The following is a 27,072-nucleotide window of genomic DNA, read 5'->3' on the forward strand; positions in this document are numbered from 1 at the left end:
GGTTGGTCACGGGTCACGTGCTTCACTTTTTATTTTAAAGTTGCGTGCACTATCGCGCCTTATTTTGTCTCTTTGGCTTAACCCAAGAGAGAAAAAAAAAAGAACTATGCGAATTTAATTATTGTAACGTAATGTTTAAACTAAAATGTGAGAAGTTAAAATTATAACTAAAATATGATAACTAATAAGTTGAGAGTAAATTGCATCATACCTTTATGGCCTAAATTTTAATTTTCAAGAAATTTAATTAAGTTTTTTTTTTATTTCTCAATATATTTACTAGAACGAGTCTTGTAAGCTCATTAAAGGTGTAGATGCTGGTCATGAGTTTTAAAGTTGCTCAATATCCAGGGTGAGGATTGAACTCTCGTGGTTAATTAATTGGATTTTTAAAATATTTTATGACATGAAATATATTTAAACATGTTGGCAAACTTTTAAACACTTCTTTACCCATTTCATCTGTAACTTGTATTATAAAAAAAACTATTTTTTATCACGTTATAATTTGATTTATGCATTTAAAATATACTTACTGTCATATTTGACCTAGCATTTAATGCTTAAATTGAGGTTAAGTTGATAGAATAATTTCATTGATATGATACTAATTCTTTCAAGATTTAATTAATATGTTTCGAAGTTTGAAGGGATAATTTAAAATTTATGTCATAGTTTAAGGAGGTCTAGTGAAATTAACCTTTTAATTTTAAATTTGATTGTTTATTTGATTTGATTTTAGTTTTTCAAATTTCCCACTCTTTAACAAAGCCTAAAGGGATAGAAAAAAATTTGAAAAAACCGAAATGCCAAACAGCTCCTACCTCTCTCTTTTTCTTTCCGGCTGTTGCTCTCTGAACAAGTCCAATGTTCTAACTCAGTAACTCGTTTCGCTCTTTATTTTTCTCTCGTTTCTCAGTGAGTTGATTCAATGGCGCATCTCTTCAGGGACCTTTCACTCGGTCACTCAAAGAGAGAGTCGACGCCACGGCCATCGCCGCTGCAAACTAAGTCTCAACCAATGCCTAGCAAGCTCATATCGGCCGATCTCCAATCTCCATTCGGCCAACTCGCCTCTCAACTCAGTGATTCCGACGTTCGATTCACTGCTTACGACGTCTTCCTCGCGGTATGCCGTACCTCCTCTTCCAAACCTCTATCCACTTCCGCCTTCTTCAATTCCAATTCTCCGAGTCCTAACTCGCCTGGTCAAAACCACAAACACTCGCCTAACACGCCCGCGTTGCAGCGCTGGCTTACGTCAGCGGCTGCTAGTAAGGTGAAGAAGGCTTTAGGATTGAAGTCGCCTGGCTCTTCACCGGGCTCGAAGAAGAGTCCGGGTTCCGGGCCAGGCTCAGGGTAGGGCAAGTCCAAGCGGCCTGTGACCGTAGGGAAGCTTATGAGGATTCAAATGCGGGTACCTGAGGCCGTTGATGCGCGCGTTAGAAGATCACTTCTGAGAATCGGCGGTGGCCTGGTCAGCTCAATTTAAGTATTTTTTAAAAAATAATTTTATTTGGAATTTTAATTGATCCGAGTGTTTTTAATTATTGTTCTTTGGATTCAGATAATACTGCTCGTGAGCAAAATTAATTTTAATTATTTCTAATATTAGCGTAGATGCGATAAAATCCAAATCCGATGGTAGTATTTTGAAAAAAGAAATTATGATTTTATAATATAATCCTGAATGATGGAATGGTAATGTAAATTCTCGAATATTCTCTTTTGTTGTGATATTATTGGTGCTTAATTGATTTATGGTACCTGCCGCTATTAGTTCATCATAATTGATTATGGTCGATAGGTTGGAAGGCGGATCGAGTCAGTGGTTCTTCCATTAGAGCTACTACAGCAGCTCAAGCAATCAGATTTTAGTGTTCAACAAGAATATGGTGAATGGCAGAAAAGAAACCTCAAGGTTCTTGAAGCTGGTTTACTTTTGCATCCTCGTGTGCCACTTGATAAGTCAAATAATGCATCACAAAGGCTACGGCGGATCACTCATGCAGCCTTGGATAGACCAATAGAAACTGGAAAGAAGAATGAATCAATGCAAGTTCTTCGCACTGCTGTTATGTCTCTTGCTTCCAGATCTGACGGGTCTCTTTCTGATTCATGCCACTGGGCAGATGGTATTCCACTGAATCTTAGACTCTATGAAATTCTTTTGGAGACGTGTTTTGATATTAATGATGAGACATCTATTATTGAGGAAGTTGATGAGCTTATGGAGCACATAAAAAAGACATGGGTGATCCTTGGGATTAACCAAATGCTCCACAACCTCTGCTTTACATGGGTGCTGTTTCACCGTTTTGTTGCCACTGGACAAGGCAAAATGGACTTGCTGTATGCTGCTGATAGTCAGCTAGCACATCTAGCAAAAGATGTCAAGACAACCAAGGATCCAGATAACTCCAGGATTTTAAGTTCTACATAGAGTTTAATACTGGGTTGGGCAGAGAAACGACTCCTTGCTTACCATGACACATTTGATAGTAGAAATATCTATACCATGCAGGGAATCGTTTCTTTAGGTGTATCAGCGGCTAAGATTTTGGTTGAGGATGTAACTACTGAGTATCGCAGAAAGAAGAAAGGAGAAGTCGATGTAGCTCGAAATAGAATTGACACTTACATCAGGTCATCATTGCACACTGCTTTTGCTCAGGCAAGTCCTTTTTATCTTCTATTGGCCCCTTTACCAGGGATATGTGGAAAAATTGAGTGCCTACCCCATTAGTATATAAATTGCCATTGCATATGTACAAATTCCTTAGATGTATGAAACTTGGAATGCAACAAATGCATGATGTGTTTAGATATTCTCTCGCTTTCTAGTTTTCCTTTTCATTGGTTTAATGACTATGCATATACTTTTTAATTGTTATGTAGAGAATGGAGAAAGCAGACTCAAGCAGGAGAGCTTCCAAAAATCAGCTGAATCCTCTTCCCATCCTAGCAATCCTTGCTAAGGATGTTGGTGAGCTAGCCGTTCATGAGAAGCACATTTTCAGTCCAGTACTGAAGGGTTGGCATCCTTTGGCTGCAGTTGTGGCTGTGGCCACCCTTCATGGTTGTTATGCAAATGAGATAAAACAGTTTATATCAGGCGTTACGGAGTTGAGCTCTGATATTGTTCAAGTACTGAGAGCTGCAGATAAACTGGAGAAGGATCTCGTGCAGATTGCTGTTGAAGATGCAGTAGACAGTGATGATGGTGGGAAGGCAATAATCCACGAGATGCCTCCTTATGAGGCTGAAGCTGCTATTGGCAATCTTGTTAAAGGGGGGATCAAGACAAGAGTAGACAGACTTAAGGAATGTGTTGACCGGGCTTTGCTACAAGAGGCATGCACTTACTCTTGTCATTTGGATGAAATTTATCTGTCAAGTCTCAGTTCTTTTTTGAAATTTTAATGTTCGGTCTTGCAACTGAGTAGCTCTCTACTGAATTACTGGTTTATAAATATGATTTATTATTATTATTTTCGCTAAAACAACACATTGCATGACACTAGGTCTGGAGCCAACAAACAAATCAAGAAGGACAAGCCCCCTCTGCTGTCGAAATTTTGAGAATCATTGACGAGACCTTAGATGCATTTTTCCAGCTGCCAATACCTACACATCCTACATTACTACCTGATTTGATTGTTGGCCTTGACAAATGTCTCCAATATTATGTAATCAAGACAAAATCCGGTTGTGGTACATGCCTGCAAATGTCATAAATGATTTCAGTATGATGTTAAGATTTTTAGGCTTTCTAACATTTTACCTTTTAATCTGACATGTAGGTTCACGCAATACATATATCCCCACAATGCCTGCATTGACCAGATGTGAGATTGGATCAAAGTTCCAAGGTGTGTGGAAGAAGAAAGAAAAATCACAAAACTCTCAGAATAGAAATTCTCAGGTTGCTACAATGAATGGAGATAATTCATTTGGGACACCACAGCCGTGTGTTCGTATAAATACACTGCACCGTATCCGATCCGAGATGGATGTTCTAGAAAAGAGGATCATATCCCACTTGAGGAACTGTGAGTCTGCTCGTGAGGTAGAATTTTCAAATGGTTTGAGCAAGAAATTCGAACTAACACCAGCTGCTTTTGTGGAAGGGGTTCAGCAACTGTCTGAGGCAGTAGCTTACAAAATCGTATTCCATGACCTAAGTCATGTTTTATGGGATGGTTTGTATGTTGGGGAGCCATCATCTTCTAAGATCGACTCTCTATTACAGGAACTGGAGCAAAACTTGTTGATCATCTCCGAAACCATGCTTGAAAGAGTTCGTACTAGGGTTATAACTGATCTCATGAAAGCTTCCTGTGATGGGTTCTTGCTAGTTTTACTTGCTGGAGGCCCCTCTCGTGCTTTCTCTCGTCAGGATTCTCAAATTATAGAGGATGATTTCAAAGCCCTTAAAGATCTGTTTTGGGCCAATGGAGACGGTTTACCTGCTGACCTCATAGATAAGTTTTCAGCTACCGTGAGAGGGGTACTACCCCTCTTTAGAACCGATACAGAGAGCTTAGTCGAGCGGTTCAGACATGTGACCTTGGAGACATATGGCTCGTCCGCTAGATCCAGGCTCCCACTACGTCCAACGTCAGGGCCGTGGAATCCTACAGAGCCAAACACACTCCTGCGCATGTTATGTTACCGTAATGAAGAGACAGCTTCAAAGTTCCTTAAAAAGACATACAATCTACCTAAAAAGCTTTAACGATCCGGGGTTCTGTATATAGCAAACCAACGAAGGCTGCATCTTCCGTAACACTGAGTGCCTGGTTGGCTGCAAATGCCTAAAGCTATGGCACGAATCTTGTATAGTATAATTCCAGCTGCTGTTCACCAAGGTGCAGAGTTGGGAAAGATAAAGGAATACGTAGAAGCAGAGGAATTTTCGTGGCTTACCTACGAGGAAAGGTTAGTGCATAATATTTATTATTATAAGATTCAATTATGTCAATATTTGATAGTCCTTCAGCTCTAATTTTGTTTGATTTAAATAACTCATAAATTTTGAAAATTTAATTTTAACTCAAATGTTAGTATTAGATTCATTAACTAAAATGCAATGTTTTAGTATTATGTAAAAATAGTAACCGAAATGATTTGTTTTTTTTTATTATTATGTGAAAATAGTAAGACCACATGATTTTACATATGATAATATGTTTGTTGTATAAGATTTTATAATTAGCATAATTTAATTTAACAAATTTAATGACTATTGTTTGATTAAAATTTTAAAATATAAAGATAAAAAATAATTAAATTAAAGTGTAAGTATTAAATCTATAATTGGTAGAATTTCACCAATTAAAAAAACATTCTCTAATGACTTTTCTTTAGGATACAATAATTAGTATATCCGTTTTTTATTTATTAAATTTTAAAGCTATTCACAAAAGATTAAAATTCATTGAATTTTAGTAGATAATATATTACACTATAACGTCCTATCCACTATCAAAAGTACATAATCCAAAACTAATCAGTAAAATATTGTTCCAACTTCAAGATTCTTTTCCCAAATATTGATACCATCACATTTATATTTTATTGATTGGCATTTATATTATTGATAGTACAGGAGGATGTGTGTTTGAGTTTGTTAAAGCTCATTATTTTTTTATTTAAGAGGTGAAGAGGAATTGTGGATAATTTTAAATATTATATCAAAATGAATAGATATAACAAGACCTTATAATAAAATTAATGTTAAAATAAAATAAAAAATATCCCAAACAATAACACATATCCCAAATATGAATTTAGTAAATGTGGAATATTGGCATGATAAAAAATGGAATCATTTGCTTTATTATTATTTTTTTCTTTTAAGGATAAATCATTTGCTTTATTCTTAAAACACTTACACACCTTTGACATTAAATATTGTTATATCCGACAGATACTTTTATTTCATCTCACGTATGCCTTACCTTAGTAACATTTTCCTGATTTTTTTAATATTCATTTTATAAATAAAATAAGGCTCGAAAATCGGTGAATCTTACATAAAATCCAGACATGATAGTCTTCTAACGTTACAAACCACGTCAATTCTTGTTTTTTTCAACATTAGTGTAAGGGGAGGCTTATGCCAACAACTTTAGCTACATACCCATGGGTGTCAAAACATGCCAGGGAGCGTGATGGATTAATCACAACAAGAAGGTGTCTATCGGCCATGTCAGTACTGTAGACCAAATATAGGCCATCAGTAGTCCATACGGCAATCGCGGCGACCAGCTAGATTGCAGGTTGGGAGAACAGCAGAAAGGCTGTTAGTAATGCTAAAGAAAATCGCAATCCCATATTGGTTAGAAAAAAGTTTTTAAGAGGATTTAATTATAATGTTATTTCCTCTTATTGGTGAGCAACTGAGGTTAAAATTCCAACAAGTGCATACTGTTGTCACTTGCTCAATCTATGATAACATGTAAAGCATATGTTTCTTTTAAATAAGTTTTTTTGTTTTATTTAAACAGAAATATTTATTCCAGAGAATCTCATCCGGAAAATTTGGTTGGTTGCACCATTTGTGCTGTAATTTTTCTGTTTTGTCCCTACATTTTTACCGTTTTCCTCTGCTTATTTACTTACTTTCTTTTAAGTAATCTCAATCGTTGATCTAATTTTTTATTTGAGTGTACGAATGTAAAAGAATTGTGTCAACTTTAGAGAGCGATATTTACAACACAGTGGTTACTTTATTATTTATTTACGCTCAATTTATTTTTTTCAATCAATTTTAACAAGTTTAATTTACAGTAGTAATTTTCCAACTAAAAACCAGCGTCAAAAGAAAAACAATAAAACCTCTACGCTAGTTCTTATATATCGGAACAGACAACAAAAATTTTTCTATTAAAAAAAGGATAAATTAAAAGAGAAACTCTATTCCAAGATTAAACAAAATGGAGAACCCGACATCTAATGTTTTAGCACATGTGCAAACCAGACAAGACCTCGTGGTCCAACATTAACTTAGAAGCTTCATCGTTGTTATTATTGTTAGAAAACACAACACTTTCTAAAACATACAACAAAAACCAACAATTTCCAACATCTAGATTTGAGCCCGGACAGCATCTTCCAGTTTCTTCGCCATGAATAGCAGTGTATTATCCAAATAAGAAACAAAATCTTCCAACTTCATACCTTCAATTGGGTCAGATATAAACGACCATTCGATCTTGCACCCATCGCCTTCAACCGCCAACACATTCAGGGTGGCGAGGTAGCCTTTGAACCCCATGTTATTTTCGACGATCTCGTAGCTTAGCGAGTGGTTGATGGGGTCGATGGTTAAAAGCTTCTCAATGGCCCAGCTGGTCGAGCTTTCGCAGTAACGGACCAGACCAGGCTGACCCGGAGTCCCTTCCTTACGATAACATGTATCGACTGAAGGGAAAAACTTGTCTATGTTGCAGAACTCAGCTAAGAAGGGCCATATCTGCTCTGGTGTTGTGGTTTTTAGCTCCGCTGTGGACTTTCCTTCCCATTTTGGAACTGTTTCTTCGGCCATTTGAGAGAAGGATAAAGAAATGGAGATGCTTTGGTAATGGGTATGCTATGCAAAGGTAGCAGTTTTATATACTTAAAAAATAATAATAATTTTTTGAGATATAAAAAAATTAATCTGCAATATAATTATTACCTAATCAGCTTCATCATCTCCATCTGATTAGTATTAAAATATAGGATATATATATTTATCCTATGATCTCTTCGATTATCGTAAATAAAACGTTAAATATTTCGAAATTTAGGCTTTTTATCCCCCACTGGAAAAAATTAAATTAATTAAAAACTAATATCTTCATTATTTATTTTTTAAGCAGTGTGGAAAATGTTAAATAGATAAATAGTTATTTATCAATTAAATTTTTTATTTTTATTTTTAACATTATCCTTTAAATATTTCATTTTAGTAATTTTAATAATTATATTTATCAAATAATTTAATTATATTTCGTACTTAATTTCTTTAAAAATATACCAAATAGATTTTATAACTTAAACTCAGTATTTAATTTTTTTCAATATTTGAGATTTATTTATTTATTAATTAATTTGAGATTAATACGGATAACTTTTAAGGGGAGCGGTCCAAACTTTGAAAACCATATATTATTGAAAGATGTAACCATTAACACTACAGGAAAACAGACTTTTAGCGGCGCTTTTTTTAGCCTTTATCGATGCTTTTAGGTGCCACTAAAACTTTTAGTGGCGCTTTCTAAAACGCCACAAAAAACGCTGCTATATGTAATGCCACAAAAATTTGTGGCGTTTATTGGAAAAAACGCCGCTAAAGGTCAAGGCTTTTAGCGGCGTTTGTGGGAAAAGCGCCGCTAAAGGTCAAGGCTTTTAGCGGCGTTTGTGGGAAAAGCGCCGCTAAATGTCAAGGCTTTTTAGCGGCGTTTGTGGTAAAAGCGCCGCTAAACGTCAAGGCTTTTTAGCGGCGTTTGTGGTAAAAGCGACGCTAAAGGTCAAGGCTTTTAGCGGCGTTTGTGTGTAAAGCGCCGCTAAACGTCAAGGCTTTTAGCGGCGCTTTTTTTACAAACGCCGCTAAATTTGGCAGATTTGTAATTATTTTTTTCACCAATATCCAGCCCTTCCTGCATTAAAATCCAACCAAATACAACAAATATAATATAAAATGCAGCCAAAAACAACAAATTTAACATAAAAATACAACCAAAAATATTAATTCTAAATGATACTTCAAATTTAACTAAAGATATATGATATAATTAATAATAAAGTATAATTTAAAATATTTTTACAATAATGTTAGACGTGACAAAACTTAAAAACATTCTTACAATAAGAAAACTAATGTCTAAGACGACGGCTTTTGCGACTGTTGAAACATATGCATCATCTGCTGAAGCTGTAGTCGGAGGTCATCGCACTTTTTGCTCTGTTCTGCTACCATCGTTCGTGCCTCTGCCTCTCTCGCTGCAGCCGCTGCCTCCCTCTCTGCTGCTTCTGCTCTAAGTTGTTGCTGGAGTTCTTCATATTTTCGTTGAACCTCGGCAATTTGCTCAACCGTGTTCGCTTGCATCTGAGCTATCTGGTCTCTTAACCTCTGAACTTCAGCTTGAGCTTGACTTCCGGAAGGCATGTATTGCTGGGAGCCGGATCCAAAATATTGGGTCGGGGTAACACCAGATCCTTGAAATCGAACCCGACCGTACCTTTCAAGACCCAAAACTTCAGTGATAATTCTGTTATCAATGTTCTAAATATTAACAGAACTATCACTCGAAGCAATCGCTTCATATTCCGCCTTCTTCTCCTTTAGTTTCTCCTAAAAAATCAATTAAAGAGTTAGAAACGAAATATATAATAAAAAGAAATGCATCATAACTTAACATTTTTTAAAACTACTAATGATGAATTGAATTAAACAATTATAATTAAAGATTATAAATATTTAGAATAAATCAAATATTATTAAGTGAATATACCATAATTTCTCCAGCTTCGGATGTCATAGGAGATCCATCTTTCTTCCTATGCGTAATCTCAAAAAGCTGAAGGCGTCCAACTTTTTATCCGGATTTGACTTCCTACAATATAGTAGTAAGAATATTATTTAATAATAGAAAGTTATTAATATTTGAAAGAATTAATAAATTCATAATACCTCGGCCTCAGCTACAGAAGCAAAACTTCTCGACCCTGCCGTGTGCGTGAATTTTTGTTTTTGCCTGCTGCTTGTTCCAACTCGCTCACGGTCCTACATAATAAAATTATTATTACGTATATAGTAAACACTATATATAAGAGTTTGGAAATACGCAATACCTCTCCTTTCTTTGAATTCCAAAATCTAACCGCATCTTCCCATTGATACCTCAGCATTCCTGGCGGAACATTTCTCAGTTTTTCCTCGAGGCTTATGTCTTTCTTAAAATATTGTTTCTTTAAAATGCTTTTATTGTCTCTCCATCTTTTACCTAATGCCTTCTTGATATAATCATCGGAGACTTCTAAAGCAAATCTCTCCTAAAAAAACATAAGTTTAGAATGTAAATATAAATGAAACTTAAACCAAAGTATTATAAATTGCATTCACATTTTGTTACCTTAATATTAGCGAGAGCCTGATTTTTGTTGCTATCAGGCATGTGATGCCATGATTCGTAGTTGATGGGCAACATATTTGCATTTCGTGCTAAAATGCCCAAATAGCCTGCTAAAAGTCGAGCTTCAGATCCAACAGGCTGACCATGAGTATTTCTACTTACTTTAAGACGCTCAACAGGATCTAAGTCGTATAAATCTCTAAGTAGCGTACGTCCTCGAACTCTGCGCGTCCCACCACTTTCAGCTGAAAAATGATATACTATTATTATAGTAAAATTGACAAATAATTCAATAATAAAAGTCAACACATGTAAAATGAACATAATATTACTTTGAAATTCTTCAGGCTCATCAAGTGTCTCCGGCACATTCGAAGATCCAACAACTGTCTGCTGTTCACTATTTCTTTCTTCCGAATTTGGAGTATTCTGGACAATACTTAAATCTCGTACTCTTCTTCTACGCATTTTTCCTGCAATACACATAAAATAATTAAAGTTTTAGTAACAAATTACAACAATAGTAGTACATATAAAATAGTTAAATTATATAACATGACAAAGATTAAAATTATAATATTACATATAATTAAAAAATTGTAAAATCTTACTACATCATTATTCGTAAATATCTTCATCCACATCATGTCGAACCCATTGATGTTGTGTATTAGTACTAGGGATATTTTCATCTAAGTTTTGTTCTGGAAAAGGTAATGTTTCTGATCTTTCGACGATGTCATCTCTACTTCCATTACCCATGTCAAACAAGTCTCTACGGGTGTTCCGGAGTACAACATACCAACCCTCATCAGTTGGATCTTTTGAATAAAAAACTTGTTTCACTTGAGAGGAAAATACATATGGCTCGTCCATCAATTGTTGTCCAGTGTGAATCAAGCGAGAGAAATTCACCATTGTAAACCCAAATTGATCTTTTTTAATTCCTCGAGCAGTATTAACATCTGCCCAATCACACCGAAATAAGATAACTTTCCATCTGCCATAGTAATCCAACTCAATAATGTCGGTAAGAAGTCCGTAATACTCCACATTACCCTCAACCGGATTACTATCCTTAGCACTAGCATAACTTGTAATTGAAGAATTAACAACAACTCCACAATTTTGAGTTCTCCTCATTCTCTCGCGATACTTTGTATGAAATCTGTATCCATTGATGAGGAAGGCACTATATCTTTTTATTACTCTGTTCGGACCTTGGGAAAGCCATTTAACTTCGTCATTGACGTCCTTCCCACTCCAAACCTATTGAATCGAAAGTAAATTAAATAATTAAAAATGTATTATGTAAAAACATTCTTATTTGATTAACTAAATTTCGCGATTATATGTAACATATTAACTTTAGTTACATACTGTTTGACTTAACCATTTATGAAAAGATTCTGTGAATAACTTATTAATCTCTCGATGTTGTAATCTTCGAGAGCGTGCACGAGATCTCAAAATTTGTTTGTACTCACTATATTAAAAACAAGTTTAATTGGTTAGAAGATAAACAAATCAAAACGACGAATATGTAAGACAATTTTATAACTTACTTGCGCAACGGTTCAATTGAATCGTGGTTAAAAAGTACATATCGATGTGCCTGTATCCACGATATATCATCTAATTCTACAATTTCAACTTTGCTGATTGGTTCTCCATAACTTTGAAATAAATAAGTTTAAGCCAAGTCATTATCATTGAGCCCAGCATTTCTACTTGGTCTATTCAATCGTGTTTCAGCATCTTCTAAATATCTAGAACAGAAGGTCATGCACTCTTCTGCCAAGTAGCCTTCAGCAATTGATCCTTCTGGATAACGCTTATTGCGACAATATGACTTCAATTTGCTTAGGAACCTAAACACGATATACAATATTTATCAAAAGCTGTAACTAAATGTATAGAGGTGAATGAATGAATACTTGAGAAATAAATTAGCACCTTTCTATAGGATACATCCATCGATAAAAAATCGGTCCACCAAGGATTGCTTCGTGAGGGAGATGGATTACCAAGTGCACCATAATAGTGAAGAAGGAAGGTGGAAAGATCTTCTCTAAATTGCATAAAGTCAAAGCCGCTCGATCCTGTACTTTCTCAAGTTCTTCGACATTCAAAACTTTGCCACAGATAGCTTTCATTATATTGGATAGTTCAATTATACAGGACGTTACATTTTTTGACATACAGCACCGTAAAGCAATTGTGAGTAAATCTTGCATCAAGATGTGGTAATCATGTGATTTTAATGAATATAATCTTCTATCTTTGAAACTCACACATCGAGATATATTTGACGCATATGCATCTGGGACCTTTATATCCTTCAACACCATGCAGAAAACTTCTTTCTCTTTCTTTGACATTGAAAAAATAGAAGGCGGCAACCGATATTTCCCATTCGGAAGTACTTGAGGATGAAGATCACGCCGGATTCTTATGTCAACTAAATCAAGTCGGCTCTGAAGATTGTCTTTTGATTTTCCATCGACATTTAAAATTGTCCCAATTATGTTCTCGCAGACATTCTTCTCAATATGCATGACATCAAGATTGTGGCGTAAAATGTTGTGCTCCCAATAAGGCAACTCAAAATAAATACTCATTTTCTTCCACAACTCCGCCTCATTAGGATCATCCTCTTCGTCAGATTCATCATCAGATTCATCCATCGATCTTCTCCTTGTTTGCGTGATAGGTGGTTGATTCATCTTCCCGTAACTAAAGTTGATATCTTTTAACATAAACAAGATTTCAGATCCAACGGTCTGCTCAGGAGCTCCTCTGTACTCTTCAGTACTGTCAAATAGAGTCCTCTGAAATCTAAATTTATGATTTTCATCTAACCACCGACGATGGCCCATGTAAGATAACTTCTTCCCATTATACAACCACTTCGAACAAGTTTGCGCAGCACAACAAGGACAAGCATAACGTCCTTTAGTACTCCAACCCGATAAATTAGCATAAGCCGGGAAATCATTAATTGTCCACGATAAAGCTGCACGTAAATTAAAGTTCTCCTTTCTCAATACATCATATGTCTCAACACCCGACCATAATTGTTTTAACTCTTCAATAAGTGGCTGCAAATAGATGTCAATATCATTTCCGGGACCTTTCTCTCCAGGGATAATCATTGATAAAATAAATGAAGATTGCTTCATGTAAATCCATGGAGGCAAATTGTAAGGAACAAGCACTACAGGCCAAGTACTGTACGAAGTACTCATGATTTTAAATGGATTAAAGCCATCAGCTGCTAGCCCAAGCCTCACATTCCGAGGATCGCTTGCAAAGCTTGGAAATTTACTGTCAAATGATTTCCAAGCTAAAGAATCCGCAGGATGTCTTAATAATCCATCATCGGTCCGTTGATCATTATGCCACGTCATATATTCGGCTGTCTTTGAGGACATGAAAAGCCTTTGAAGTCTTGGTATCAGGGGAAAATATCGCAAGACCTTGACTGGCTTCTTTCTTAACTGTGCCCCACCTTCATCCGTATTCACATCTTCTGTATTACTATTCATCCAACGAGACTTACCGCAAACATGACAAGATTGTTGGTTTTTTTGATCACCCCAGTACAACATGCAGTCATTTGGGCAACTATGAATTTTATCGTACCCAAGGCCCAAATCTTTTATTAGTCTCTTCATGTCTTGACAAGACTGGGGAATTTTTGCAAACGAAAACATCTCTCTTAGAAACTCTAGCAGCATTGTAAAAGAGTTTCCGGTCCACCCTCCCAAACATTTTAAATGAAATAGACGAATGCAGAAGGACAATTTCGAATATTTTGATCCCTCGTAAAGTTCTTCATTCATTTCATTAAGTAAATTGTAGAACTTAGCCTCTTCTTCATTTGGCTCCTCATTAGGTGCACTTGTTCCCGTTTCGCAAAAAACATTTCCACCAATATTACAATCCTCAGATATAATAAAGTCAGGTGGAAACGATTGCTCACCATGACTACGCATATTAAATGCATCCCGCAACATATCTTCCATGTCATCTTGTCTAACATACTGATGGTAATCAGTATGAGGATAAGTCGGATTAATCGTTGAAGAAGTTCCACTAGATGTACACTCTCCATGGAAAATCCATTTTTTATACCCCCGAATAAAGCCATCAACAATTAGATGTTCGTATACAACTTCACGAAAATGCCAGTAGATGTTGCCACACTTCTTACACGGGCAAAGAATCATATTCTCTTGGCTTGCATTTTGAAATGCAAAATTTAGAAAAGTTTGTACTCCATTTTGATAGGTATTGCTTACCCTTGACAATTTCATCCAACTCCTATCCATTTTGTAGTTCTTGAAATCTAAAGTTGACAACATATTACAGTTACTTAAATGTTCTCAATTGATTTAAATCATATCATTATACTAAATATCTAGTCTCTAATGGGTATAAACTAATTTAGGCAAGTTGCAGGATTTTCGACTATAGATTTATGTATTATGTAAGTTAAGTAAATTTTGTAAACTAGTTATGTATGATATGATATATATTTAAGTATTATGTAAGTTATGTAATTTATGATATATATTTATGTAAATTATATATTTATCTAAGTTATATAAGTTATGTACGTTTTGTAAGTTATATAAATTATGATATCAAATATATTTATGTATTATGTAAGTTTTTTATTTCACGATGTGGAAAATCACATGGATAATACATATCAAGTATCAAGTATCTACAGGTAAGTAGCGGGATTAAATAATATTTAATTAAATAATATTTATAAAAATTATTTTAATTAAGTAATATACATGTCGTTCGTTTTTATTTGACAAATCACATGTGCAGTTAAAATAGTCCACACTTAATTTAATTTATGTTTTACAAGTCATATTTTCTTAAGTACATATTAAAGCACTGTGTGGACATCCGTATTTAGGTTAAAAGCTATGATTTAGTTTGAATAAAAAGTTTAACTTAAACGGTAAAATGGACGATAATATTTGTTATAAAACGGAGAATTTTTTAAGATTCATCATACGTGGCGTTGTTACACCTAGGGAGGATCCATTATATCTTGCAGCTCGATATAAGGCAACCCGTCAGGTTTCCAGCCTATATACTTTGAATCGTTAAAATATTTAAATATTAAAATCAAACATTATTAATATAAAAAATAGTATTTTGAATATAATAATATCAAAAAAGAATCGTAGTTTAATTTTTATAAGTAAATTGGAAATAAATTAAGGTTATATAAATATTCAATAGTAAATGAGCTCGATAGAACTTTTTTCAAGTCTTTTTGAATTTTTTAAGATTCATCATACGTGGCGTTGTTACACCTAGGGAGGATCCATTATATCTTGCAGCTCGATATAAGGCAACCCGTCAGGTTTCCAGCCTATATACTTTGAATCTTTAAAATATTTAAAACAAGGTTGGAGAGAAGGTCAGCTATTGTTGTAATTTAATGGACAAGCAAGCTACACGGTAATAAAATTAATTCATACCTATTCATACTTAAGTTGAATCAAATAATAATTAAGTTGAACCAAATATTTAAAATTAACTTGGAAACAAAATAGTTTTACTCCAAACAGAACCAACAATTAAATCTTTACAATATCGCAACCCCAAAATATTAATTTTTCCAAAATCATCATGATAAAACTATTATTGATTAGAATTTTGAAATAAAGCCTACCTTAATAAAACGTACCTGGTCTACTCCACTCTCACCAGCAAACAGAGGCTGGAGTCAAAAAAGTAATATTTGTTAAGTAATTTAAAGTGAAAATGCATAGAAATAATGAAAAAAATTTAGCAACCAAACCTGTACGTACCTAGAACAAATGCCAATGGCTGTGGTGTATTTAGTTGCACCAAATATTAATTCAGGAGCTCGATAGTACCTAGAACAGACGTAAGATTATAAGAGTAGCACAAATATATTTCAGTTTAAGCAAATATAAAAACTTTATCTATATCAGTTTTGCAAGTGCCCACTTGTACCAGGATCAAAGACACTGCCAATGAAGTTGTACACCTCAGCAAAATCTGGCAAAACTGCACAGTAAACACATAAGTTGGATAGAAACATGAAAACAGACCAAAAGAACATCTAAAAAACCAAAATGGAATCACCATTATTATGTAAACATGAAAATGCACAGCTTTAAACAAACCAACTTTGCATGTGCAGAATCATACTGCACAAAACTCATAAACATTAACTTCTCCTAACCAGAATACCAACTTTATGTTTACAGAGGCCTTGATGAAAACTAACATAACTATCGTCCAACTAAATTCAAATTAAACTCTAGCTGAGAGGTTAAACCTGGTACACCCAAGTCCTAAACTCATTTTGCGGTGATTACATTGTTAGAAACAAGATGGCATGAGGACAAAGGAATAAAGAGGATTAAAATGAGAAACACAAATAACTATCGTTTGAATCGAACACTAAGGCACTTTCCTGTCTTAAAAGAATAAACAAATGCTGCGATATTTTTATTTTTCTGAATTCTGATACACATCACACATAACGTTGTACATAAGTTTCTGAATGTTTAAATCATTGTCATAATCTAAAGACTTAATGTCTTTTAAATTTTAATTAAGATTTATGATAATATATTAAATTAAACATAAATCAATGTCGTTAATATCAAATCCAACTCTTGCCGGCCCACAAAACAAGTCTCAAGAATATTACACCTTATTACCAAATTAATGATGTAAATGTACATTATTCGGACAAAAAACATCATATTTGATAGAAATATAATAAATTTTAGGTTAAATTCATAAAAACCATTTTAATGGGACCCTTGAAAAAATTATAATAATGAAATGCAATTGTTTAAGAAACATTGGATAATAATGATTTGAATTTGTTTAAGGGAATTAATCAAGGAGAGTGTTGAAGATTAAATAATGATGGTGGCTAGCTAAAGCTTGAAAGCTAAAGAGAAAACATAACATGTGAGAATGGGAATATACTTTTTCACTTTCTTCCTTTTTGTTCCTTACATTTCTAGCAATTAGGTTGGAAAAGGAAGAAATTAAAGTCCAGTCTAAAAGTTTCCCACTCTTTTTTATCCTAAATTAAAAAAAAGTATCTTAAATGGGGTTATCAACATAAAAGTAAAAACATGTTGAAAGAAACATAAATGTTAGGGAAGACAATGTTTACCTTGATTGAATTGGAAATGTTTTCTTGAGGGTTTATTTGGAGATGCTTGGGATTGATCTCTAATAATGTCGAGAGACTTCCCTACTCATTGCATTCGAAGAACAGAAGTCTGTTTCTGGTCGACAAAACAATCAAATGAGTTCTAAAAATAAACAACATTTAATGGTACAAAATGCAATCCGACTCCTAGTATAGAGGCTTTCATGGTACTTTTACCAATTAACGGCATATGACAAGGCTGAGAGTAGCTTGTACATTTTGCTAACGAGCCAACGGTTTCAAGAAATTAAGTTTACAAAGAACTAAAACTACTGGACGAAAAATTAAAATTTAAAACATACTGACAGTTTTTGGTACAACTTCGCCATACAATCCAATAACTATTCTACCTGTAAAACACAAATTACACAAAAAAGAAAATGTAAGCTAAAAAAAGGATAAGATTTCTTCTCATCACTTATCCTATCCTGTAGGAATAGGTGAAGGCGTTGTATCTACACACTGGCCATCAATATCCACATCCAAGTATACTCTGTGAGTGATTTCATGCTCTTCTTCTACAATATTCTCTTCCTCCTAAGAAGCACAAAATACGAACTATTATTGCATTAATCTATCAAGATCGATAAACATTAAAGGAAATTGCAGCCTCGAGCTTGTCTCAACCAAGCACATTCAGTTATAAAGTTCAAATTTCGAACAAGCGAATGCTCAGATTATAAGAGTATTGCATCTTTCATGAAGGGTATCTGATACGAGTCACAAAAGCCCAAATTCTTGAAGGCGAGGCCCAATAAGCAAATTCCCAGCCCAATCAAGAAATCCATCCATACTTAGTTGAAAATCAGGCCAAATTGTCAAAGTGGCCCAAGTTGTAAAGTTTTATTTTTATTTATTTATTTATTTATTTTACTTAGTTTAAATTTTTATATTCAGTCTAAGAGTCCCAAATAAAAGACCCTTGGCCGAATTTCCATATTAAAATAATTAGGAGTTTTTTTTAGTTTTAGTTTTAGTGTTCTAATTAAATTAGGAAAACATTTGAAAGGCCTATTTATATGGCTTGGCCAGCCACCCTACATGACATTACAATTACATTGAAAATTTCAGATTTGATTTGAGTGAAAATTCTCTTTGAGTTCTTCAAGGATTTTCTCTTGGGTTTTCTTTAGGAGTTGTTTTAACAATCTTTTTGATTGTGGGAGCCATCTTCAACCTTCTTCTTGCCATTGATATTCTTTGGAGGGGAGATTAGAGCCGTTTGAAGGGAGTTGTGAGATCTTTCGAGATTTCAAGGCTTCTTAGGACTTATCTTTTAATTTCTTACTGTCAATTCTTTCTTTATTTCTACTTGTGCTGAATCATTATCTAATCTATTTTCTGTTCTTATTGTGTTTTCAGCCTTTTTCTATCTTAAGGAATCAGCCCAAAAATCCCCAATTTTTAGGGTTTTTCCATACTCTTTTTGGGTGAAATTAGATTGTCGAAATTTGGGGAAAACTATCTTGGTGTTCAATTGGGCAGAATCACAATCTCCTTGAGGGTTTCAAGAACCCTAACACTTATTTCTATTCTCAATTTGATTCTTTGCTGATTTGGGGATTTTATTTCAGATCTGAAAATTCAAAAATCTAATCTTTTAATTTTCTGTTTCGTTTCAGATCTAATTGTTTAGGGTTTTCGTAGGAGTTTCTCGTGACTTGGCAACTCGATCTTGGTCCGCGCGCAACCCCGTATCAGTATCACAGAAACAAGCTTTAAACTAAGCCTATATTACTTAGATGTTAGTGTCAGATACAGATACTTATCTAACATAGATGTACTCAATTTTATTTTTTTCTAGATTCTTTTCATGTATTTAAAAGGGTTCGAACATGAGTACTTGAAGTAAAACTAGGCTTATGATATGAATATATATATATGTATGTATGTATGTATAACATAAATATATTCATTTTTTTCTAATTTTTTCCATGTACTTAAGTACTTTAAGTAAACTAATACTTAAAGCAACATAAAACTAGACTATTCAATGCAATCTGAGATATACAATATCAAAAAATGAAAAAAAATCCAATAAATTCAAGAAAATTCCACACAGATCAACAAAATCAAATCAAAACGAAACACAACCAACCAAATTCATGAAACTAAAATTTAAATAAAAACCCAAATCTGTTCTATAGTACCAAAAACAAGAAATAAACAAAACAAATCCAAATCAGATCCAAAGGGCAACATATTTACACATAATCCAAGAAATGGGTATATAAAAATGAACAAGAAAAGTTTTAAAAAAACGCACCTGTTTTGCTCCTGAGAAAGCGAAAATGAGGAGAATTGAGAGAGAAATGAAGCATATGACCGTCGACGAGAGGAAAGGGAAAATCGTTAGGGATTTCGGGGATGGGGGAACAGATTAAGGGAAAATCGTTAGGGATTGGGGATTTGGGGAAGGAAGACAAGATGGGGGAAAATGACTTAGTAAAAAAATGAAATTGATTTCGGGTAAAGGGCATAAACCTCAGGGGAGAAAAAACGACACCGTTTCAAATAAGGGAAATTTGTGGCGTTTTCAGCAACGCGCCGCTAATAAGACATTTTGCGGCGTTTTCAGCAAAGCGCCACTAACACCTATTTTATCTACACTATAAAATGATGCCGTTCTAATACGCGTTGTGGCGTTTATTATAGAAACGCCGCTAAAGCCACTACTATTCAGAGGAAACGACGCCGTTTTACTTTAATCTATAATGAAATTTTGTGGTGTTTTTTATAAAAACGCCGCTATTTTCTATCTTTTGCGGCGTTTTATGTATAAACGCCGCTAATACCTGAATATTTTATAGAAATTGATCAAAATTTAAAACTATATATTTAGAATTTCTTTTAAATTATATATAAACCGTAAAACCCTAACTATAGTTGAAACTTTAATTTTGATTTAATACACATTTTAAAATGCATATTATGTATGCATATAAATTAATTAAATAAAAACATGATGCTATTTATAATTATATCAATAACGTGTAAATATTTTACAAGATCTAAATCAAATCACAGTTCATGTACACAATTGCACACTAAACCACTTTTCATATATATATTTATATATATTTTAAAATAATATTTATATATATTTATCTTATATACATTTATCTTCTAAATTAAAATCCAAAATTATACTCTAAATTTGAAACCCTAAACTTGATACTCTAAAACCCTAAGCCTTAGACCACAAACACAGAACCCCTAGCCCCAAACTTTAAACCCCAAAACCATTCGGTAACCCCTAAACCAACCATAACTCCTAGACCATAAAGCCCAAACAGTAAAGTACTCTAAAAATTGTTAACCCTAAACCATAATAAACATATTTTTTGGAATTCGTGTGGCCAATGTTAGTGTAGTACAAATTAAAACACATATATATATGTTTATATTATTATATTAAATAATATGAGTACGTATATACAAAATAACATGAATCTTAGTAAAATCCAAATGTTCTTCAGTTAATTTCTAGCTAATAGTATCATTTCCTTAAACCCTAACCTAAACTTAATTTTTAACATATTTTATTTCAGACATTCTATTTAATCTAAATATATTTAAACAAAAAAATAGATAATTAAAAATACACAATAGCATTATTATTTATACAAAGTTACATAACTTTAATAAAACAATTAATTCTCTATTGGAACACTCTAGTTATAATGTCCACTCTGTAAGATATTTCTATGTTATATAAGAAATTATACATAGTTCAACAAATGCTAATTCCACATTCAAAATCACCCTTTCTTAATAGCATCCCAAGTAAGAATCTGGAAAGGAAATTATCTCTTAAGAAGTTAATTAATAATTGTCCCATTGTGAACTTTAACCCTAACCTTTAAACCCTAAATCATAATCCTTAAACCCTGAATTCATCATAAACCTTCAAATACTAATTAACTCCTAAACCTTAAACCATAGTTAACCATAATTAAACCTGCTTAAACCATAAACCTTAAACTATAATGATAATTAATTCAATATTTTAAATTCAATGCTATCTCTTTTACGATTATATAAGAAAATATTTAATATATTGTATAATCATAAATTTTAATAATTATTGTTTTAGGGGTTATAGATTAGTGTTTATGATTCTAGGGGTTATGAGATTTTTAGCGGCGTTTTACAGAAAGCGCCGCTAATGCTTTGGCTTTTAGCGGCGTTTTACCTAACGCGCCGCTAATGCTCTGGCTTTTAGCGGCGTTTTACCGAAAGCGCCGCTAATGCTCTGGCTTTTAGCTCTGTTTTTTACTAAAACGCCGCTGTTGCTCTGTTTTTAGCGGCGTTTTTTAAAAAAACGCCGCTAAAGCCCTATTTTCCTGTAGTGTAACCTCGAAAATTTATCTTTATGAACCTTAAACATGAAATCTACCTTTGATCATACCTAAAAAATATATTTTAATTTAAGACATTAATAACTTAAATGTCGTTTTTTTCGAATTGACTTTAACCCCACTACTATGAGTTCAGCCATGTTTAGGATTTAGTTCATTTATTCCAAATTGATAGCCTTAAGGCATCCCAAGCAATCTAAGGAAGAACTTCACCAAATTTGATTTCAGCATTAGCCGTGCAAATTCAGCAGTTGTTACAAAACAAAGAACATTGGGTGATAAGGCATATACCTAGGGAGACTAATCATGTTGTTGGTCGTATTGTAAATATAGTTATTGTGGATGCAAAAGGGGTACATGTCTTGCCAAAAGCCCCTATGAAGTTATTTGAAGCCCTTGATAATGATAAGATTAGTGGTGCTTTTAATTTTGTCAGTTTAGTTTGGGTTTTTTACCAAAATAGTACCAAAAAAAACACACACACACATAAAAATAATACAATAAAAATATCATGTACCAAAATGGTACACTCGGGGTGGTGTTGCCTATGTCAGAGGCGTAACCACCCCAAAATCTGACAAAAAATCTATTAAAAAATTTAAAAAAATAAAAATTTGTTAAAAAAACTAAAAAGTTGGTAAAAAAAGTGACGGAGGAGGTGCCAGAGGCAGACTGAAGGTGGAGGTGCCAGAGGCGGCACCAAGGATGCACGGCCTCCTTTATAAAATAAAATAAATTAAATTACCTTTTCTCTATTAGATTTTTTTCTCTTCTCTTTCTCCTTCCTTCTTTCTCTCTATTCTCTCATTCTCTTTTTCTTTTTCTTTCTTCTTTTTCCCTCACCAGTGCCACCCTCTCCTTCTCATTCTCCTTCTCTTTTTCTTTCTTTTTCTCTTCTTCTCCCTGCTTCTTGCTTCACCGGAGCTACTGCTGAACTTGGGAGGACCTTGTAACATCCCGAAATAGGGCCTAAACGGAATTGTGGTTGCGAAACCACAAATTCGAGGTAGAAAAATTTATTTTATTATTATTTTGAGGTTCATGGTATGATTGCATGATTGTGTGAAAATTTTGTGATGAAATTCTATGCATAAAGTGCTTAAGTTGAGGTTAGGGACTAAATCGAATAATTTGCAAAACTTGCATTCTAGAAGTTTTTAGTATGAAATTACTTTGGAATATTAATTAGGAGGGTTTAAATAACAATTTGACCAATTTTAAGTTCATGGACAAAAATTAGGACATTGAAGGAATTTTTGAAAGTTTAGTAAGGAGGGGTAATTTGGTCATTTGGATATTAAATGAATTAAAAAGGGAAAAATAACACAAAAATGGTCATCTTCTCAATTAGTTTCTGCCGATTTTTGCTCTCCTCCATAGCTGGGATTTCTTCAACTTTCAAGCTTCATAGTAAGTGATTCCAAGCCCCGTTTTTAATGATCTTTACGTTTTTGGAGTCCCGGTAACTTGATTAAGCTTATTCTAGCAATAATTCAACATAGGGTTCATATTTGGAAAAATACCCATGGCTGAATTTTGTGTATTTTGGTGTTTTATGATAGAATATGAGGTTTTAAATTATGTTAAACAACTTATGCTACTCGGTTTTAAGTGAAAACGAGTAAAATGGCTTAAATTGGAAAAAAAATACCAATAGTCATAAGTATATGTTAGAGTGTGATTTTGATATTGCTATAGAAGGGAAAAATGATCAGCATGTCATAAAACATAAGAAAATAAGATGAAGTTTAATTTACGAGCCTTGGGGCAAAAGTGCAAATATGTGAAAGTTTAGGGGTAAAAATATAATTTTGCAAAAGTTGGGTCAAGGACTGTTTTAATAAATGTGAATATTAAATAAGTTAAATTTGCTATTATAGATCAAGAAGAACGAAATTCGGGAGTGGATCGGGGAAAAGAAAAAGTAAAGGACTAAATTGTAAAGTTTAGTCACATTTTGTATCAAGGTAAGTTACAGTAAATAAATGCAATATTCTTTTATTTTACATTATTATTGTCAATTTCCAGCATTTATATATTATGTTATGAAAATATTTAAAGTCAAATTTAAGGTGAAGTGACAGAGGAAAAGTGTTAGAAAGCCCCGGTTGAACCCTAGGAATGTTAGGATATTAGGGTTGACAGGACAAAACAAAAATGAGCCATGTAAGTCCATATTAGAAATATGGCTTTGGAGACAGGATTGAGCCATGTAAGTCCATATTATATATGGCATTGGAGACAGGAATAATTCATGTAAGTCCATGTCAAAGATATAGCATTGGCAGGATATTGATAGACAGGAACGACCCTAGTATCCTTAATATTCCGAGTGGTTCAACAGGTCAGGATACGAGTTAAATTACAGTGAATTAACAGCAAAGGAAAAGTAGATTATACTTATGAAAAAGGAAAGGTCAGGTAAGAAAGAAGGTAAGGGAATAAAGAAGAAGATAGAAATTGAGAAGTAAAGAAATTTATGATGTTAGATGATATTATGCATAATTATCCATTATGTTGAATGTTGTGATTTATTTGCTTGTAAGCTTACTAAGCCTAGTGCTTAATCTATTTATTTTCTTCTTCTTATAGTACTTATCTAGTCACTCGGGGATCGAAGGAAACGTCGGAGGCCGATCACACTATCAAAGAAATAACTCGGTATAACTAGACGTTTTGTTTTGGGTATGGCATGTATAGAAACTTAGCTACTTTTGGTATAATATGAACAATGAATGATGTGTAAATACTTGCTAGTGATTAGCTAATAAAATAGCCGATGATATACATGTTTATTAATATGTATGATTGAATGATGATTATCACATGAAAATTATGAAAAATGTGAAAGTAACCTAAAAACAGATTCAAGTAACAGAAATGACGTAACTTTTAAAAATCACTAAAAATTGTAGAAACATAGTTTGAAGATGAATAATATATGAAATTAAAGCTTATTATGTATATTTTCTTATGGAATAAGCAAAACAGGTAAAGGTATTATATTTTATGAGATATCTGAGTTTTAGTGAAACAGGGTCAGAACAATTTCTGGATCCCCTGTTTCAACTTTGGAAATTCACCATAAATTGTAAAAAACTAATTAGAAGGTGTAATTTATATGGTTAGAATCCTTGTTGAATATAGTTTTGAGAGAAACAAACGGCTTAGTCATATGAATTTTGTACAGGAAGAAACATGGTTCGTAGTAAGAAGAGGTCAGTGTAGTCAAGTTTTGAAATAGGGGAAACTTTAACTAATAAACTATACTAATTGGCCAAGTCAAAAATTCTAGAAAAAAATTAGTAGATAGATATATGAGTCTAGTTTCAGGAAAAATTTACGGATATAAATTTTGAGTTTTGAAACTCGAGAAATGGATTTTTAAGCAACTATGATGCAGAAAAATAGTTTATTCCAAAAATTAAAATAAGTGGTTTAGAGTTGTTTAAAAGGTAAGATAAGTTTAGTAACACCTCAAGCTTGACTCCGGTGACGGTTTCGGGCGTGGTGGTGTTACAAACCTTATAATGGTCCCCAAACAAAAAAAACAAAGGAGGCCATGCATCCTTCGTGCCACCTCTGGCACCTCCACCTTCAGTGTCGCCTCTGCTAGAGGCACCACCAGTGCCGCCTTTGGCACCTCCTCTATCACTTTTTTTTTTACCAATTTTTTGGTTTTTTTAACAATTTTTTGGTTTTTTTTTAAATTTAACATATTTTTTGTCAGATTTTGGGATGGTCACGCCTCTGACATAGGCTGCACCACCCTAAGTGTACCATTTTGGTACTTAATATTTTCATTGTATTATTTTCGTGTTTTTTATTTTTTTATTTTGGTAAAAAACCTGTTTAGTTTAATTCTCTATGATTTTTCTTTTTACACCAATTTTTTTTGGAACTTTTTAAATGAGGGGTTTTGTTGTACGCTTAGAAAAAAACCACATATCAAAATTTTTAATGCTATACTAAAACTTTTAACGCTATACCAATACTAAATTTTTTAACACTTTAATTAAAATTTTTGGTATACACTTTTTTTTGGGAGCGCACGGAAGAATTTTCCTATAGAGTAGATATAAAAGAATAATAGTGTAACACCTCGATACCCGATCTGATCATTGGTCCAAATTACAAAGTGCCACATTCGTAGCTAAAGCAACTAAAATCAATTTATAAATTGTTAAACACTCAAGCTATAACTAAAACATGTGTATAATACAATAAATCATCAATTCCAAGTTTTATACAAGCTTATGAAAGCCTTTTTGTTAACCCAAGATCAAAAAAGGACCTAATTGTAAGGATTCTAAAATTTTGGGTTGATGTCATGACGCCAGGGGTTTCTTGTCTCAACACAACTTACTATTTTGTGCTCATTGTAACCTCGCAGCAGCAGTGTCGCCACAATAACCTTGCTCTATTTTTCGTCACAAAATCAAAAGTTCATCATCGCAACATGACAATCTGTTTCTTCCAACATCAATCTGTTTACAAGTTAAAAGGGACCTAAATTTTCATTTATACATATCATACAACAATTCACATATTCCACATCAACTAGAACCCATTTCAACACAATACCAAAACATTAACAAGAATTATACCATATATGTGACTTAACATTTGAGACTTTAACATAAGTTTCCTAAGTATATGCTCAAAAAACCAAAAGGAATTACTTTATACAAACTTTGTAGGGTCGGGAACGATAGTCTAGATCCTGGCTTCAAGAATCACCTAAACTGTGCAGAAGAAAACAAACCGTAAGTTAAGCAATAGGGCTTAGTGGTACATTTATAATTCAAGGCATATAAACAAAAGCATTAACAATTCTACTTAATTCTATACATGTATTCCTATATGCACACATCATCCAACCGACTTATTTTTGTTACCAAACTTACAATCATCAACTTAAATATAGAAATTTGAGTATACATTACATACCAATTCATTCAATTATAAGACTTTTCTATAATTCCCTTATAATATCACATTTTCACCCGTTCCTAAAGTCCACCGACTCATTTGTATTTGTCTCAGCCCCTAGGGCTCAGTTTCATCTAATTTGCATACTCAGCTGTGTAATTTCAGCATGTCATTTGCATTAAAACACAATTCATTCCAATGATATCAATTTATAACATGTTCATAACATTTACTGAGTTTACATTTTTCGACCCCTATTAGCCTGACTCGAATTTGGATGGATACTCAGATCGTCCTATCAACACATCAAACTAGCATTAAAGTGCATTTTCATATAAGTTGAAATAAATGAACCTAGCATGAAATGTGCATATTGGAGCACAAAGCACATACTGGCACATGAAATGCATTCTGGCGC

At 33.5% G+C, this 27,072-nt stretch overlaps 1 protein-coding gene and 1 pseudogene across 1 annotated transcript; one reads left to right on the forward strand and one right to left on the reverse strand.

The window, feature by feature from the left end:
- Positions 1 to 778: 778 nt before the first annotated feature.
- On the forward strand, positions 779 to 6,557 carry LOC107893408 (protein unc-13 homolog; annotated as a pseudogene).
- A 346-nt stretch (positions 6,558 to 6,903) lies between these two features.
- Positions 6,904 to 7,591, reverse strand: LOC107894815 (lachrymatory-factor synthase). Its single transcript, XM_016820024.2, has one exon. It carries the CDS (start codon positions 7,550 to 7,552, stop codon positions 7,094 to 7,096), a length of 459 nt encoding a protein of 152 aa, XP_016675513.1. The 5' UTR covers positions 7,553 to 7,591; the 3' UTR covers positions 6,904 to 7,093.
- Between the last annotated feature and the right edge of the window lie 19,481 nt (positions 7,592 to 27,072).

Source organism: Gossypium hirsutum, chromosome A13 (assembly GCF_007990345.1).
Source record: "Gossypium hirsutum isolate 1008001.06 chromosome A13, Gossypium_hirsutum_v2.1, whole genome shotgun sequence".
NCBI lineage: Eukaryota > Viridiplantae > Streptophyta > Magnoliopsida > Malvales > Malvaceae > Gossypium > Gossypium hirsutum.

What these genes read in the sequence shown, in the direction of transcription:
- LOC107894815 (XM_016820024.2), bottom strand. Translation starts at nt 7,552, where the DNA reads ATGGCCGAAGAAACAGTTCCAAAATGGGAAGGAAAGTCCACAGCGGAG.